Source organism: Lingula anatina, chromosome 1, assembly GCF_051362555.1.
Source record: "Lingula anatina isolate TDL-2025a chromosome 1, LinAna3.0, whole genome shotgun sequence".
In the NCBI taxonomy this organism is placed as follows: domain Eukaryota; kingdom Metazoa; phylum Brachiopoda; class Lingulata; order Lingulida; family Lingulidae; genus Lingula; species Lingula anatina.
The window spans coordinates 49280428-49298606 of NC_141767.1; the positions used below are offsets into that span (position 1 = coordinate 49280428).

General features: G+C 38.2%; 1 protein-coding gene and 1 long non-coding RNA gene across 10 annotated transcripts in view; one reads left to right on the forward strand and one right to left on the reverse strand.

Annotated features, from left to right (window-relative positions):
* Positions 1–4354: 4354 nt before the first annotated feature.
* Positions 4355–6839, forward strand: LOC147764420 (uncharacterized). Its single transcript, XR_015331707.1, has 2 exons — positions 4355–5079; positions 5693–6839. It is a non-coding gene; the product is annotated as an uncharacterized LOC147764420 (long non-coding RNA).
* Positions 6452–18179, reverse strand: part of LOC106150463 (5-hydroxytryptamine receptor 1A-alpha) — a 50472-nt gene continuing 38744 nt past the window's right edge. For 4 of the 9 annotated variants that reach the window (XM_086999087.1, XM_013523311.3, XM_013523306.3 and 1 more), the window contains exon 2: positions 6452–9491. In XM_086999087.1, the coding sequence (XP_086855213.1) occupies positions 7735–9300 (1566 nt within the window). In that variant the 5' untranslated portion in view covers positions 9301–9491 and the 3' untranslated portion in view covers positions 6452–7734. Of the gene's footprint in view, positions 9492–13545; positions 13816–14717; positions 15058–16658; positions 17732–18179 lie in introns of those variants that run through there. The other 5 variants (XM_013523305.3, XM_086999086.1, XM_086999085.1 and 2 more) reach the window with 5 other exon arrangements.

Consider the following 18179-nt stretch of genomic DNA (forward strand, 5'->3'; position numbering starts at 1 on the left):
TAGAGTGCACAGGTTTGTTATACTCTATCCCACAGTACTTCCCGGTAAAACAATGCCCACTGACTGGCCTCCAGCTTTATTTTGCCCACTGGGCATTTGTCTACGTTTCTCAAACATCTGCTCATCTGTGTTGGATGAATGATTCCGTTCACTTTTGAATGTGCTTTGTGCACTTGTGCTGCAGAGACTGAACAGTGGGAGGAAATGTGGCAAAAAAGAGAAACCCTAAAAATCGATCTGAAAGGTCGTGTTACTTAGGTGGACGAACGTTACCTTGATGAAATCGCAAAATCTCGGGTGACTGGATTTCAAAAACTGGCCATTTGAATGACTAAAAGGTTGATCAAATGTATCTGGTTGGTTTTTCTCAAAGAGAAGTGACCTTTAACTATATGGAAAAATAAGCCCCATAGCCTTTAAGTACATCTAAAAGAAATATCCAGGACTTCCTATCCCATTACACGTAACATTTTCTGTGCAACTGGGCTTCGGTTTCAGAGGGCCACCGGCAGTTCTTTCAGCTTACACCCTATTCAGAAAATCGATGCTTATCTAGTTTTTGATTTGGAATAGTTAAACAACTGCAAAAGAATAAGTGTCTGTGATCACAACAGGGAAACTGAAGCGCCGCGCTGAGGGATCAATCTTTCCGTATTATCCACAATTTGCATAGTACGCTCCTCGAGGTTAGGATGTGCAATGTTTGCAGCCGAGTTAATACTGTGTATAATGTTGTTTTACCTAACGCAGTTTAACATCGAATTGTGTGCGGTATCGACCTTTTCCGTTTGCATTAAATCTGAGGCTATTTTGCTGTTCAAACCCCGTGCTGTGATTTAGTGAGCATCACCAGGCTTTTGTTATTTCTTTCAGTGTAAATATTAGCAAGTCAAATCTTGAGTACTTCTATCCACAGAGATACCAGGAAGGCGAAAGGCAAATTGACAAACAATAATTGTTCGTACACGGTCGATCTTTGATACAAGATTTGAATACCAGGGGATATGACCGTTTTACATATTCGAATCGAAAAGTGACAGAAATAGATATGCGAAGGCGATAACTATGACTATCATTGAAAAAATATAAATTTAGTTTTCAAGACAAAAAGAAATTGACACATTAAGGATGCTATAACCAAGGGTTAGTCCGTCATAACCATATAATATCAATACTTTCTCACGCAGCTAACTTACTAGCAGTTAAAATTCGCACCTTCTAATAATAGGTATTAAAAAGTCGATCTTCGTTCTTTGTTTCGCAAAAGAAACCCTCCTTTCCTACGTCTTTAAGTACATTTATTTGCAGTAAACATTTTGAAAGGTGAATTGAATTGAGCGATAATCAATGAAAGCGTTCGAGTGGTGATTCTCCGAGGTGGCAAACTGTTGTTTTCGGAACATCGATAAGGTTTGGCCACAGAAAGGTAATTGAAAAGGTTGACTCAGACGAACGTTCGGTCACTTCCGCCTGTTACGTCATCTTCAAAGTGCGAACTCAGGTGTTTATGAAGTGCGGGAGCAGTTCATGAAATCTTTAAGAAATCGTGCCAAAATGGCGCACCAAGGTTCATTAACCTCTGCCTCGGCCTACAGGCATCTTTCCTCGCCTTCAAAAGCTACATATCGATTATCGGATTTTCTGTTATTACCGATTGCATAATGTTCCACTGTCTGGACGACTGGGCCCTCTTGTGGACATGCACCTGTTCTTTTTAGACAGTCAACACAGCCCAGATTTACATGTAGACAATCAATCATTCAAAGGTGGCCCGCCCACCGCCAGGGCACGTCAAAATAACAATTGCACCGAAAAACTCTCTAGCAGCCTTGTTTGGCTGTTAGGGTAAGCAGTTGCTTGCGTTTTCGTGTCAATAGACCGTGGACGGTGTTCGGCAGAGATTTTTAAGGGGGTTAGTTGGGAAAGTAGGTGATCGTAAATGAAAAAGCCGTATTGTCTATGAGACCCTTTTAGACCATTTTTACCATCCTTCAATGATTACCACGGAAAATGAAAACCCCACACAAAATGCTTTTGAATGAAAGAGTAAAGGTTATTTGGCTATTATGCACTGTGTAATGATGTAAACTCTCTAATTTCAACGAATAAAGACAAGACAATCATTTGGTATTAAGTTTGGGACAAAACGCTTTTCCTGAATATAGCAAATATTTATTTCGTAGAAAATTCTGAAATGGTGAAAGTTTCCTAACTGAGAAAGGGCATTGGAAGTCGACAAAAATCGAACATAATATGATATAATGTACTAAATATATAACATGATATAGTAATAACGCTGCTTTTATCACGACTCTTTTTTCCTTTTGATCAAACAGAGGAAAGACACCCGAATTTACTTAATCTTATTACCTTTATATAACTGTTCGTTCTAATAATACGGCACAACAGCTGACATAGAACCGCAACCCTGATGCAACGAAGCTTCAATGGAAATAAGCCAAATAGAATTGTCGGCTGCAGTAATTGGTTGTCGACTGGGTTAAAACGGTATTTTGGAAGAGTCTGATGAAAGTGTGCCAAACTGGTATTGACAAATTTTGTGATCTGTGCCATTTAGGCATCTCGATGTCATTTTTTTTTGTATTGTTTTATTTCTTTATTTCCTGTTTGTTTATTTATCATTTCTGTTGTGCGAGAAATAACGTAGGATTCTCTTCTGAATTTGACATACATTTAACTAGATACAAGAATTTCGTGCATTGCAAAGTACTGATGTTTCTGCTCCACCTAAAGTTAAAAGTCCAATTAAGTCTCACTCTTGTAAATTTGATTAAAAGAAGGAGAAAAATATCTATGTTGTCTTTGTAGAATTTCTGGAAAAGCTTCCTCGTCTGGTGCTACCTTGCATTAATGCGCAATCGATAGCACAATAAGTAAAAACACAAGCAAATTGATAAGGAGATCATGGGGAAACAAGATGCATGGGGACCCAATCTAAATCGACCGTTTTCCCACAATTTGGCTTTCCATTTCATCTAGATGCAGCCTTTGTATTGGGCTCTCCCTCATCCCGATATTACTCTATTAAGATTCAAAATGATGAACATTGATTTTAGCTGATGCTAGATTACATTTCTTTAGTTACTTCTTTACAGAGGGTTGCCAACAGTCTGATCAAAAGATCTGTCGTTGAATATACTCGGATTATCAATAGAAAACATTCATACGAGATTAAGCTGTTTTAACAAGGGACAGCGCACAAATAACGTGTACAACCTGAGGGCAAATATCATGGGGAACAGCGATGATCTGCTGAAAAACAGTATCGACCGGCACCCTCCATTTCAGTCTCTCTCCCGATTGTCTCACAAAGGAATTTACATCGAAATGGATTTTGTAGCTTCACAAAAAAGTCGTACAATGGTAGAATTTTCCCATACATTAGGCACCACTGACCTCACTGGGCGTAACTGAAATGGAAAAACGATTGGAAAGTATAGCCACCCAGCCCTGTATCCGGCCTCAACAAAGTATCCGCGATTGAAAACATAATGATAATGGAATATTGGAATAAGTTTGTTCTTTTCCTTCACCATGTGCATCTGGCCAGTTAACCTGCAAGCGCATTAGAATGAATTCACCGCATTTTGATTGGTATACAAAAGGCAAAGTTAGAATCAGAAGTCAAGGCTTTTAATACTGAATAATATTTGGGTCCCGCATCCATTACCTTGTAAACTAGCATGATGGGAATGATTTCTGTCTACCATTTAATATTTAAAATTCAGACACATACTAGCAACATTTGGAGGACCCCATGCAGAGGTAAATACCTGAACTTTGTCAAATCGGCAACATGAGACATTGATTCGACGAGCAGTTTGGTCTTTTTTCTTTCTTTACGTTTTTTTTTTCATTGATTGTCAACATTTTTTTCGAATTTTTATAGTTTTTTATTCTATTTTTATTCATTTTTCGTGTCAGATTTTACTGCAATAACGAATAAAGTGGAAGAAGTCTAGAAAAAAGCAAAACATAAATCAGAATAAAGTTGTTGCTATATGAATAACAGTTTTTCTTTTAAGCTTCAAACGCACTCGTAAAAAAAATATATGATCATATGTTCACTCAAAAGAACTTCTCTTATGGCAAGAAATACTTTGAGTTACAAATATTTGACATTTTTAATGTCTTGTTTTGTACCAAATATATGGGATTTGCATGAAATCAGCTAACCCCATAGTGAGGAAAAGAATGTGTTCAACCCACCCATTGCACGTTAAGAAGCTTCTTTTCTAAACTTACCTCCTGTGTCGTTTCATGCAAGCGAGTTAGTCTTTAAAACATTTTATCAGTATTTCTTTAAATGGGGGGCAAAATGCAATATATACACTAAGGTGTTGAAGTATACCTAATGGTTATCTAACAACAGAAATATATCTGTACTGATGTTACAACCAAAATCTGTGGCATTCTGTCAGGAATAATATATAATCACCTTTTCTGCATGGTTCTCGAAAACGCAACCTGCGGTATGAGGTGACCAAATGAGTGCATCGGCGCCTGCTTTAAACTGTTAACACAGCCATAGGTAGATCACAACACTCTTGATGTAAGTGAACAGGTAAGGGTCAAGACCAGTGGAGTAAACAAGTAACAACTCAAGGCTATGATATCTGAATATTATACGTGTTATTTGCTATTTGATACGTTACCCTGCTAATCCTGATCGTGATTTGCGCACTGAACTAATGCACTGAGCGCTAAGGTACATTTAAATTGACTGACTTGAAGACGTTCAACTTCCTGATTGGCATTAAAATTCATTACGTGTACAGATAAGGGCATGTTTGGGGATTAGGATATGCGTTTTACCGGAGCGGATAATTTATCGTGGCAATCGCACTACACTTCGAAAAGTCTTTGTGTAATTACATTACGAGTGGGTGACATAATCGAATTTGCGCAAGTAAGCTATGACTATCGAATGCTGCATCTCAAGTATTTGGATGTGCCATGTACAAAAGGGATTTTGTTTACAGTCTTCGCCGATCCTAGGAGCAACTATCCAGATCTGATCACTGTTAGAGCATGCGCTTGGAATCTAACAAGATTAAGGTAGATTCACCCACTGAAAGTACGTTTATCCCCCTGACTTTTACAAGTGTTTTTGTCAAAATTATTGGTGTAGATATTAAAATAAACATTCATATACGATTGTCTTGCATTAATGGGTTATATGAAAACAGATTTAAGCGCTACTCTCATTTGGTATTAGCAAGGATTCTAAATAAAGTACAAACCCCAGGAATTTCCATTACTTAACGACTGCCATCCGATCGTTTGATGCCGGATCGAATGTATATTGTACGTGGAAGTTAAGAAAGATGAAAAGCTAGTCTTACATGGTTTTCTAACGTCCTTAAATGCATGGTTATTTGTCAGACAAGTTGTCGTGTAGGCCTATTGCCATGGATAAAGGATATTCTGATGATAAATTTGCATAAGTCATTCACATTTCTTTTTATAAAGTTAGAACTGCCATCCCTTACCCAACCAATAACCGATCTTTGCACTCTGCAGGTGTGAATTTTAGAGCCATTTTATTCCTTTAGGCCAAGAAAGAAAAAAGGGCTGTGCTCCTTATTTTGAAAATCATTAATGTCAAACAGCAATCGAATGCCCTCAATTGCACTTATCGAAGAATTGATGCAATTCGTTTTTTTTTCAGCACAGAAGCCGGCTTTTTGTATTTTGCTGACCCGCGAGAGTGTTGTAGAAATTATGTTTACCTAGCAGCCAGGACCCAGCTACACCCTATTTTGAAGGGCAAGGGTTATTAGATACAGAGATTTCTCGGTTCACTACTGCTGGATTAATGTATGCTTCAAGGTATGCCTCTCAAGAACACAGCGAAGGGAAAATCTTCACCTGAATGGAGTCTGAAGGATTTAGTATCAGTTTATATTAACAGTTTGGGGTTTTGCACGAAACTCAGCTGTTAGCCAGATTCACCTGGTTAAGCCAATGAGATCTATCTCTTTGGTTTAGCCTACTGCATATGAGGCCCACGTAGTCTCTTCTAAAGGATGAAATCATTGAAATATCCATCTATTAATATCAACTGATTATCAATATTTACATAATCTTTTGAATGAAATAAAAAAAGAGAAAAAAAAGAAATGAAAAAATATAAATGACATCACCCTTCCCTGCCAGAATAGTTTTCTGCAGCAAGTCAGGTATGTTTGGCTGTATGCATCTGTGTACATGGACTGCAGAACGTAGGTTCATGTGAAAAGTCCATTTTAAGTTTCAGTAGCATTCGTTTAATTAAAAGCTCTACACTGATAACCCTCTTCATGCGTACATCTCCGAAAAGTAAACAACAACCATAAGTTACTTAATATTTGCACATATAACACGGTCTTTAACTAACACTAGTCATACAAATGTAAGACTACAAGATCCAACAAAATTAATTTCAGCAGCTTTTTGAGAACTTATTATTGTTACAAATATCTTCAAACATAGATTACTCTACGGGGAATCTTAAACAACATTTCCCCCGACTTATGAACTTAGAAAGCCCATCATATAATGAATCTCATGTCTAAAAAGTCCCGAATCATTTTTACACATACATGTATGCCATCGAAGAAGAAGACACCACCAATTTACGCTAGCTTAAATAAATGGTGTTCTTGACAAAGATAAGAATTTGACTATTCTATGGTACACAGGCAGTGGGCCAAAGGTTACAAATATGACGAATAAGAACGAGATCAAGTTTAAGTTGTGTGGTATCCTGAAAAATGTCCAGTCGAAAATAATGATGGAAAATAAATAAATAAATAAATAAATAAATAAATAAATAACATCCAAACAATCAAACAAAAATACAAGCAAATAAACAAATAAATAAAAACAAATGATTAAATAAATACTTTACCAGCAGATGCACTTAAAATCCACAATCTTTTGAAAATGTTTCCCTTAGTAAAGCTGCAATTTTAAAAACGCAACGACTGATACCTTGTACTTAAACGAATAACAACTCTTCATATGAGATTCAAAATTACACAATAAATGCATTGTAAACAACATACAGAAATATAATAAATTCTATTGCACCACCAAAACTGCGGTTATCCAAATTATTCTGAAATCTGTGCTTGTCATCGGACCAAATGGCTCTTCATAGATGACTCTTCTCTGTAATAATCTCTTAAGAGATTATTACAAAAAAACACTTTAAAAAACAATCGACTAACTTTAATTGTCGGAACGGACTCATTAACCATTGAGAATTTTGGGAAAAATCGTCTTTTACCCCAGGAAAATTCGGCACTTTCCCCACTAAAATGAAGAGTTGTTATCCCTTTAACCGATATTTGATAGATCATTCTATTGATATACTTTTCAGTTAGGATTCCAGCGCTACAAAGAAGAATGATTTCTCTTTTATGAATTAGAAAGGAGTAACAAGAAGCAGATAGATGTTCAACGACGAAAAATAAAAATAACTACTTGACAGATTGCACACTGTCTTGTATAACAACTAAAGAATATTTCCAAAAACCTATTCTTAACTTTAAAGTAACGTATGTAAACACAAAAAGGGGGTGGGGGGCAGCTGGACAGACAGACAGACAGATAGACAGACAGACAAACAGACAGACATATATGATAGCCCCATCCAAGCTTATCGGTGTTAGAAAGAGCCAGGAACAGGGGCTAAAGCTAAAGGGACCAAATGTTGCATTGCAATGTTCAGAGTTTCGATTCTTCTGTTTGTTCTGTTGGATGTTCTTGTGTTCCGCCGTTGGTGTATTTCACCACTGACGGATGTCCTTTATCGTTTAATTTCACTACAGTGGCCGCTGAGGTTCCGCCCGCAAGTCTTGGGCTATGTTGTATCGATAATCTATGAACGGAATGAGCATGAGAGTGAAACCCTTCCGGGCTCCCGTATTGTTGTACATAGCTCTCAGAACGAACGCGTGTGTTGATATTTTTACACCTAAAACATAAAATCTCCTTGAAGGGCGTCCTGAATTCTTTGTTAAACCTGGCGTAAATGACTGGATTAAAGAAAGAGTTGGCGTATCCAAGCCAAGTGAGAAGTGATGTCACCCAATTGGGTATAAAACACGAATCTCCACAGAAAGGCCGAACGAGAGCTAATATAAAAAATGGAAGCCAACACAATGTAAAACCACCCATAATAACTCCCAGCGTCTTTGTCGCTTTGCTCTCTCTATGATGAGATTTTATCCTTCGGAATCGACAAGGACATTTCTTAAGAAATTTCCAAGGTCTATGTGACTTCGACTTCGACTGAACTTTGGCATTTATGTGATGCTGTATTTGTTTGTAAGTGTCCTCGTTGTTTTTCACCTTGAGCGTCAGGTCCCCATTGGGTGTCGTGGTTGGCCAGTTATGGTTTTCCTCATTCGATAACTTAGGTCTTAGTAAGGCCTCCTGTCCCAAAATTGAACTGGTGGCAGCGGAACGGTGGTCCGCTTCCGCAAGCCGTAGAGATACCATGTATATTTTAAAGTACACTATGATCATAACTGACAGCGGTAAGTAGAAGGCACCAAGAGTTGCATAGATCTGGTAAAATATGGACTGATTTATGATACATTGTCCATCTGTCCCGCGTTCGTTTGTTTTCCTGAAACCGAACAGAGGAACGATGCTGATGAGAGCGGAGGCGATCCAGACCATGCTGACCATGATGGCCATACGCTTTGGTGTCCTTTTCATGGCATACTGAAGTGGTCTAGTAATGGCAAAGTAGCGATCAACACTAATCATACATAGATTAAGTATGGAAGCCGTACACAGTAGTACATCTAGTGATGTCCACATATCACAAATTTGATGTCCTAACGTCCACCTTCCCTGGAGCTCATAAAGTGCCGATAACGGCATGACTAGAAGAGCTACCAAGAGGTCCGACACGGCAAGAGAAACAATGAGCAAATTTGACGGAGTCCGTAGTCGTCTGACCAGCCCCACGGCCATACAGACCAGTATGTTCCCTACCGCTGTCCCTATGATCAGGGCAGCAAAGCAAAGAGAGATAAGAACGGCTTGCCACACCGGGTAGTTCAGTAACGGGACTGGCATTGTGCTGTTCGTTGAGTTACTCTCAGTCGCAGTGTAGGAATAATTATGCCTTGTATCATTGTATGTTATGTATTGCAGCAATTCTCCTTCAACGTCAGTGGTGAGACTGATAATCGTTTCCACTTCATCATTGTACGGAGTTGAGTTATGGTAGAGCAAAGGAGTTCCATTCACCGGACCTAAGCCTTCTGGTGGCATCATTAAATAAAATCACGACGTTTCAGACGTCCATAACTCCTTGAGGTGACAACTTTCCACAGGCAATGTTGTCAGATCGATTGTCAAGCTCACGCGCAGACAACCCAGTTTATCGACCTGTGGGTGCAAGCAAGGGCGGGCTGGTTTTGCACGATTCTGTAGCCCTCTCTGCCCCTACCATGGATTTACGCTATCTGAAATGGAAAACACAGCATCAATATTGATTTGTTCACATGGTACAAACGACCAAATCAAATAGAACTAGTACCAGCATCTACCAAAACCGCAGTCCCACATATATAGTATACGTGTATGAAACATGCGTGTGGTGGGTTGAATTATACCAAGACCGATTACATCGCTACCTTGCCATTTATCTTTGCAACTGAGATTTATAGTTCACCGACGACTCCATCTCTCTCCTCTCCAACTGTCACATTATCAGTCATATCTAATTCGTCCACAATAATACCCAACATAACTTCTTATGTTACGGTTATGCTATAAGAAAAATCACCGTGCCAACCTTAAAACATGCGTAAAATATTGTTATAGTTTTTACGACATCTTGATAGTTTTTCATGCAGAGTAAAATAATGTATTACTTCCTTCACAGCTGACAAAACGTATTAAGCGAATTAATTTCACTATAAAACAAGTAGAAGTAAATGTGCACACTATGGCCGTGTAGTAAATCCCTTTTGTATTAAAATTACAGCACTTTTATCCCTGTTATATTCATGTTCACCTAATTAATCACGAAAACTATTTCTGTCGAATTATCCTAAAAATAAGTTTAAGAATTTCAATAAAGAGTGACCAAGGTGCAGACCCCTCTCCAATATGAGTGTGTTAATAACCATGCGACAACACACTGACACGTCACTGACCTCCTTGCAGCTGACTGCAGCCCGTAGCATGTATTATTCTGCTTGTTTTCTCTTATTTCAATCAATTTGTTTTCTTTAGCTTTCCTTACTAGCAGACTAAGTGCATTACACACAATTGATATTACACCAGTGCGTATGAAATTGAATTGCCGATCAGGCGTTTTAATAACGCCAACAACAAAAAGTTATATTGACTGAAAGGCTAGTAAATGAACTAATATTTCCGAATTTAAAGCAACTCAAATCTTCCAAACATTTATTTGACCAAAATTCAAGAGTTACGAATATGTTGTTATTCACATCGTACACTAAACCGAAGCCCTCTTCAATGAAATGTCTTATTTTTCAGTTCATATTGTACTGGCAATGAGACAAAATTCGACGCATGTTTTTCTAATGTTTGCAAAATAAACAAATATACTTTCTTCAAAAAAAATTCATGGCCGTTCCCCCTCTGTCAGACTGACTACAGTTACATTTTCTACCTTCTATTGGATACATAGCAGTAGGGATCTCTCATTACCCTATTTACATTACACTGTACCAACGAGCAGCACACAATACCGGTGGATTAGCCCTCTGGTCAGCGAGCTGAAATAAACTAATAATAATCGAGGAACAGTTCGGCTGGACAAACAGCCGACCAGCGACAACAATATCCACACAGCCATTCGCTTTCTTGCCCCACAATACTTCCTACCTGCTTATATTATAATGGTCAGTTTTTGCAGACCAAACAAACACAGTTTACCTTACATGCCTGTTTCTTTTTACATGTCATTTATGACTTCTCGAATTGGAAATGAAATTACCGCATCAAGGCAAAACTCAGAGGGAATAAGAAGAAGAAGAAGAGGAGGAAAATGGGGAAAGGGCTTAGATATTTAAACTGGTACTTGTGAAGCCCTTTGCGTCTCCCATCAAGCCACACCTATCTGTAAATTAGGGAACAAGATAGTGCCCCCCCTTAACCCACCCTCATTCCTGTGATCACATTATCTTATAACGCTTTTATATGAAATTGCAAAATAAGCTTGTTATACTGGTTATATAAGGCTTTTTGACAGATTCAGTATACGGTTTGCGATTCCTTTTGCAATCATTCACCTGACTATCTATAGAAAAAGACCCGCAGGTCATGATATATTCTTCCTTAAGCTCATTTCATTGTAATATATCTCATGTTTAGTTGTTGTTACAATTTTCAGTTTGTGATGGTTTGAATAAAATGTTGAGTGCAGACAACACTGAGGATAGTAAATAGCACCAAGCAGTGTGAGAACACTTTGAAATAATACACCTGAACATTGTTCTTAGCGTAATGGCTTGAATTAATTCATTATCACAAATTAAGTAATGTTTTGCATTAATTCGCTGAAGTTATGAAATATTTCACATGGCTTTGTTAATTGAATGTTGAAAAAACTCGTTGAAAATGAGAAATAATTGGTTGAGTGCTCCCTCCCCCCCCCTTTTTTTTTTGGGGGGGGGGGGGGCATAGAGCTTAAATTCACCGGAGTCGCTTGTTCTTTTTCACGCAGTTGATCCAGGTGTACTGGCATGACTATTTAATATTTCAAAATAAGATTGTGCCGTTTCCAAAACATTATTGGCGCACAAAAAGGTCGACTTTCTATTTTCTCATTTATCAGTCACGTGGAGGGAGCTTTGAGAAGTAATTTGTTCTTTTCATGTATCTTGCGTCGTAATAATTTTACCTTTAAGCTACAACATTGCTTTCGCCTGAACAAATTTAACCGGACTGTCCTAACGACCCGACAACGAGCCTGCATGTTAATCTAATATACTAACGAAAAAGCAAAACACATTGCCTTAACTTAATAAGTTTACAAGATATTCCGGACTACTTAGGTAGCTCCATCAAGCCCAATTTCGCCATGATTGAATCCTGGCAGCGGCTTTATATCTTACTTTGGTTTAATTATTCTGAACCAATGCAGGGAAAAATCTCGTCGGTTCAACAGGACAGACAGACCTGTCTATCTACGAATAAATCCACAATTGACTATCAAAGTGAACGAGGTACCATACAGTGATGGAAAGCAATATGCAGACAGACGAATGCATAGGCAGGTGCATTATTAGCATCATAAGACTGTCACCTCCCGAATTTTGGCCGTAGCAAAAGTAGACCTTACATGTCATTTCTCCACACCACTATTATTACTATTTGCAAAAACTATGATGGTAACTATCATAAATCTGTGAGGCAGATATTCCGTCATTTTAAAATATGAAGACCGCACGTTGGAAAATGTCGCCCTACCTACATTGTACAGCTTAGTTAGTCAGTTTACAGATAAGATATTGTAATAAGTCTACAACCTACCCCTGCCCGACCAGAACCTCTCCCGAACACCATCAGGAAGCCCTGTAGCGATATGCAGCAAGAGACTGACAGGAAAATGATCAGTAAATGCCAGAAATTGATGCATCTCCTTTTGAGATGATGAATATGTGAAGTTATTTGTACAAGTTCTGACTAAAGACAGGTGAGGTATGTTTTTAAAATGATCTTCCTCTCACAGGCTCACATTTCGGTGATGTATATGGGAAGTCTAGTTCCACCTCCCAAAAAAGTCACAACACTCTACGTTAAGCACAATACAGTGCAGTCGCATATCACTTTTGTCTATCATCCCCTAACTTAATCAATTAGCTAAAGTTTCGCATTTCTACGTTGTTTATATATTCGCAAGAGCTCTAGTCCAAGTTAAATAAAAATAATGGAAAACCTATACACTAAGCTATCCAAATATTCGAGCAATAGCATATCTGAGTGAAACGTCCTCCTGTGCCTCCCTCTTAACTACATGGTAATAAGTCAAAACTTCACTTTCTGTTCCCTCTATGGTGTTCCAATTTGACCTTAAAGAAACTTATAGAAAAGTGCGATTTCAAGTGCAATTAACTAGTGCACCTATGTCGTAGCTTTCAATTGCACCTTTTAGGTATCTATCTTCAATTTATCAGTTTGGAAAATGACAGGACCTCCGAAGGCTCACATTGAGGAAGTCTGCTCCTGCCATACATATAAGTCAAAATGGCTACATGTGTATGCCATATAAATTGATACAGAGTTGGCTCGTATATACCAGTATGTTAAGGATATGTATTTATCACTTGATCAATTAAGAAATGGAGGAAAGTTGCAGTCTAACTGAATGGGTAAAACCTGAAACGGATAGTGAGGAGGTCCCATTTTGAACAATATATACATGCATACATCCTGGCAAGAGTAATTAAACTTAATTGTCTTCATTACAAAAAATAAACTTGTAATCTGACTATAGGCGCTAGTATTCGCCCTACCACCTGCATTAATAAACAATCTTACCTCACACCTCGCCCAGTGCTTGAGTACGTAAACAGAAGATTACCTCAGGTATATGATGTCATTCAGTATTAAGCCCCCAGCATGGCCACCAGTAGATCACGGAGATAGAACAGAGTTTGGACCATAGTGTAACGCTGGCCTTAACATCCGCGCGCTGACCCCTAAAGAAGCATTAGGGTGGGCTAGTTTAGAGGGCACACCCTTTGACACTGTTTTCGTGTCTGATCAATTTTGCTGCATATAAAAGTATCTTCTCTAGTGTTATATCAATCATTTCTCTGTAATTCCCTGATAATTTGAAAAACACTGAAGGGCACGTTTTAACACAGGAGGTTGCCAGCCTAAATGTGAAGAAAAAAAAAACAAAAAAAAAAAACGCCCCCACCTCACCTACGTCAATACAAAACTACTTACACTATACACTTTGTCTAAAACTATCTGTTTAGATTTTTACATCATAAATCCAAGATGGCCACCAACAGAAACAAATTTCAGACTGTTGTGTATAGACAGAAAATACATATTTCAGAACGTTCTTGAATACTTATTTTCCAGATAGTTCCAGGACATTTTAAACAAAATTAGATTTTTTTTGATGGGAACAAAATATAAAAGATTGTCATTTTGTAGATTTTTCATTTATTCTTAAATTCGTCTTATGAAAAACGAATGAATTTAAAAAATCACGAAAAACATACATGTAGTACTTAAGTTATTCACCACTGAAATGGATTTCAAGTTGTGGATTTTTGGACAAATAATAACATCCAGACTCTTTGTTTTGCCCAAATTCAGACTTTTTAGTGGCAACCAAAATCCATTTCCTGCCGTCTTTACAAGGATTGCAAGCTTAAAACTTAAAATTATCTACCTAACAGACGATAAACATTTTATATGAACGACAAATAGATCAAAAGAATACACAATTTGATCAAAATATTTGGATTGCAGTCTCCTCTTACTACATTGAATCCATGCTATTATGTTTGCGTACGCTGTCAATTTGGACTCAAGTGGCACAGATTCAAGATGGCCACCAAGGCGATTCGGTTTCGAATTGAAGTGTATGAAGATAAGCCATCAAGCATGCACTCTACAAAATCTACATTTCCTAAATTTCACCAGATCCTCAAACTAGTATGTTTATATGTTTCAAGACCAATTCAACAAACCTTGATAACAAAACCAGACCTTCAGCATGCACTATTATCCATGCGGGCCCATCCATACACAAAATCTTGAACTTACAGTCTTGGGCTGCTATCTTTGATCTACGATATGAAGTCTAAATCATCTTATTACTGAATTTCGATCCCTGTCATATAGATAAAAGCAATAAGAAGCAACCCCAGGTGCTTAAAAGGCCAAATGATTGACTTCTTAATAACGTAATGTTCCCTTGGTACGCATCATGTTAGACCTAAGCTCCGTGTTTTTTCAGTCTTCCACTGCCTTGCATTTTTAGCAAAATAAACCGCGACCAACTCCTCCACACCCTGTATTATAAGAAAGGCAGGTGTGGGATATTTACTTAACATAACATTGTGTACTGTATTACATAACTATGCTCCTAGTGTTAAGTTTCGATAAATAACCCGTGCATCATGTAGGAAAAAGGTAAGACAAGGTCGAACTAATTCTCAGGCAGCAGTCATTGGCATTTAACCAATCAAAACGGGAAGACTATTGGTCAAATGATTTATTTTTTCCATTCCACTCCTATGACTTTCGTCCAGATAACTCTTAAGAGAGTCATGCGTGTAAGATATTCATGAATGCAACTTATCAAATTAAACTGGACTCAATTCCACATCGTACGATACAGTATTGATGATTCTAGGACGATTTAAAGCCCGGCCTCAAGCGCATCTCTTCGGGTTAAAAGTTGAGCTGTTTTGAATACAGGGTTGAGGCCGGTCTTCCGTTCTTTGCCTTGTCCAGTCGTAAGTCAGATTTTAGAAAATAACAGATGCCTGCCTGACTGGGTGAAATGAATTTAACTACCCAGACATTTCTAATAGGCTTTAATGAAATCGGACAGAAAGTAATACTGACCAATTGAATACATGTTCCAGTAAACGGACATTAATCCGTTAAAAGATCGAATGTCTTTTTTCTTGTTTCTTCAGTGGTCATTGACCATGTGTATAGAAGAAATTGCATTACTACGAGCAAATAGCGTGAAAAGAAAATACATATCAGTATTTCTAATGTTTTAGTAAAACGTGCCCTCACCGAGATCTTTAGTCTGTAGGGCTTTCAGTAGCGTTTCATCATATACAAAAGTGTGCACAATTAAGAAATAAACGCAAGCGATTTACGCTGAATAGAACTGAGTATATATAGGCGATGGGGATTTTTTTTTTTGGGGGGGGGGGGTACACGTACTTTTCTCAAACGTCTAATGGAATATATTTGTACACGGCAGATATTCTAGATTTCTCACTGATTAGAAGAAAACCCAAGGGCTATGATAGTGTAACCGACATATTAACGTTACGGACAGGTGTATCTGGTGCTATATGAAAACAAACTACTGAAGTAATTCCCAGCCAAATTTCTAACCTTTGCTTTCCAGCATTGTGCGCGTTTACTGCATACATTGCTTGAATTGATTTTAAGCAACAAACCCTGGGTATATTCAGGACAACAGGAGACAAGCCAGACTTTTCTGAGCCTTCTTAAAGCTTAATTGGGCTCTTTGGATAAATCGCAACGGCGGGTAACGAGTAATGATTTTATGGTACATGCAAGGACTACATACTGCAGCTCTTATAACAGTCACTATGATGGCTTTCATCACTCGATTTCACAAACTTCAGCTGTGTCTCGCTCGCTGGGATGCAAAAAGTCTAAGCACGTTCGGTCCACCTTTCACTTGTTGTGTTACTTAATCTCAAATCTAAATTAAACCCACAAAACAATTATAGTCAAGCACATATATAAATAACCGAAATACCACGCCTGATGAATCTATATTTAAGACTCGAGTCTTTTTAAGGTCTTCAACTTTTTTTGTGATTTCCCTTTCTATCCACGAAATGAAATTTCTGAAATCACTGCACATATTAAATCGTATTTAACTGCCATTACATTGGAGAGATATAACGCACCGTGTCCTACCTGTCCAACCCGAGTTCCGCTTTTTAATGGCTGCACCAGGGCGAATGGAGGCTTAAAGCATGCGCGACAAGTTGCTTGTGTTACGTAACTTCACGCTCAGATGGCTGTGAAATCGCGCCATCCACTGAACAACATCTTTCGCATGAACCGATATGCTCCCACTGTACAGCAAATACCATTGAATACAAATCTGGAGTTCTTACAACGCCTTTTCTCGGATTGATCTAGCTGACAGTACACAACCGAGCCACAGTACTACGCGAGCTAACGGGATGAAGTCATCAATATACAATTAGGCTCAATCAGATAATTGAAGTCCGATCTTGGCGGTAACTAAGTAAAAAGCCCACTGGGAAACAGCTCGGTATTCGAGGCAAACTTGCAGAGTCCGTCTGCATCTTGATGGTTTTTAACGACCCAAATTCTCCGGATTGTTCCTGAGCTACAATTCACCGAGCGTTGTTCTACTCTGCTGACTGCCTTATAAATCTTATCCATAAATCAAGACTTATATGAATTCTATTTGGAACAGAGAAACTACGTAATCCTCTAGATTCTTGTTGTTCCTTTTCTTCGTGCGGTAATAATATGTTGTTCTTGTGTATTCTGCTTTAAAGCTGTATTTGTGCTGTCGGGTCTAAGTTGCGCAATGGGAACAAATCTTTCTGATATCATAATATCGCGGAACGGTGATTCTAAGATCAGAACATCGTAATACCTCCTTTTCTGCCAAATTTGAAATGAAGAAGTAAATTGAAGGCTTATTTACAATCAATGTGAATCGATCTCTTGCTTGGCTTTATCAGCAGTTCTTGGCTGGAGGCGAACATGTGTTGCCGAGTTGGATGGGAGGAGCCAACTAGAACTTTTCATTCGGCAAGAATGCAATGAACATTTAAATAGAAAACTTGGACGTAAACAAGAAAAAGTATGCTGAGACATTTTTAGATGCAAAACGAACGTATTATGAATCCAGGACCCTGAAGCCAAACTAGTTTTTGTTTTGTATTTGATTAAAAAAAGGCAAAAGGGATGTATTTCTTTTACTTTTGGCAACTTGAAGCACTTGTAGACAGATTTATTAACCAACCTACGCAAACATTAATTCATAGGCCTCTGGGGCACTACACGTACTGGGTCTTAAGTCATAAACCCCATTCACACGAGACACTTTCAATCGCGATTAGTGCCAAATCGCGATTCTATCGATGTAAAGCTTCTAGTGTGAACGCAGTCGAGACGCCAAATCGCGATTCAAATTAATCCTACTCGAGAGGTGGATTCTATCGATGTAAACTTAAATCGCGATATAAAATTTCCTAGTGAGAACGGGATCGATGTTAACACCGGAAGTTGAGGACTTAGGCGCGTGCACAGTTTATATCGTAGGCCCTAAGTACAATACAATACAATACAATAAATTTTATTTCATGTCGGGTATAAATTGAAACGAAACATTAGCTAAATGCATCTATTCGCCGACTGGAAAGTGAAAGAAAAGAAACTGTTCA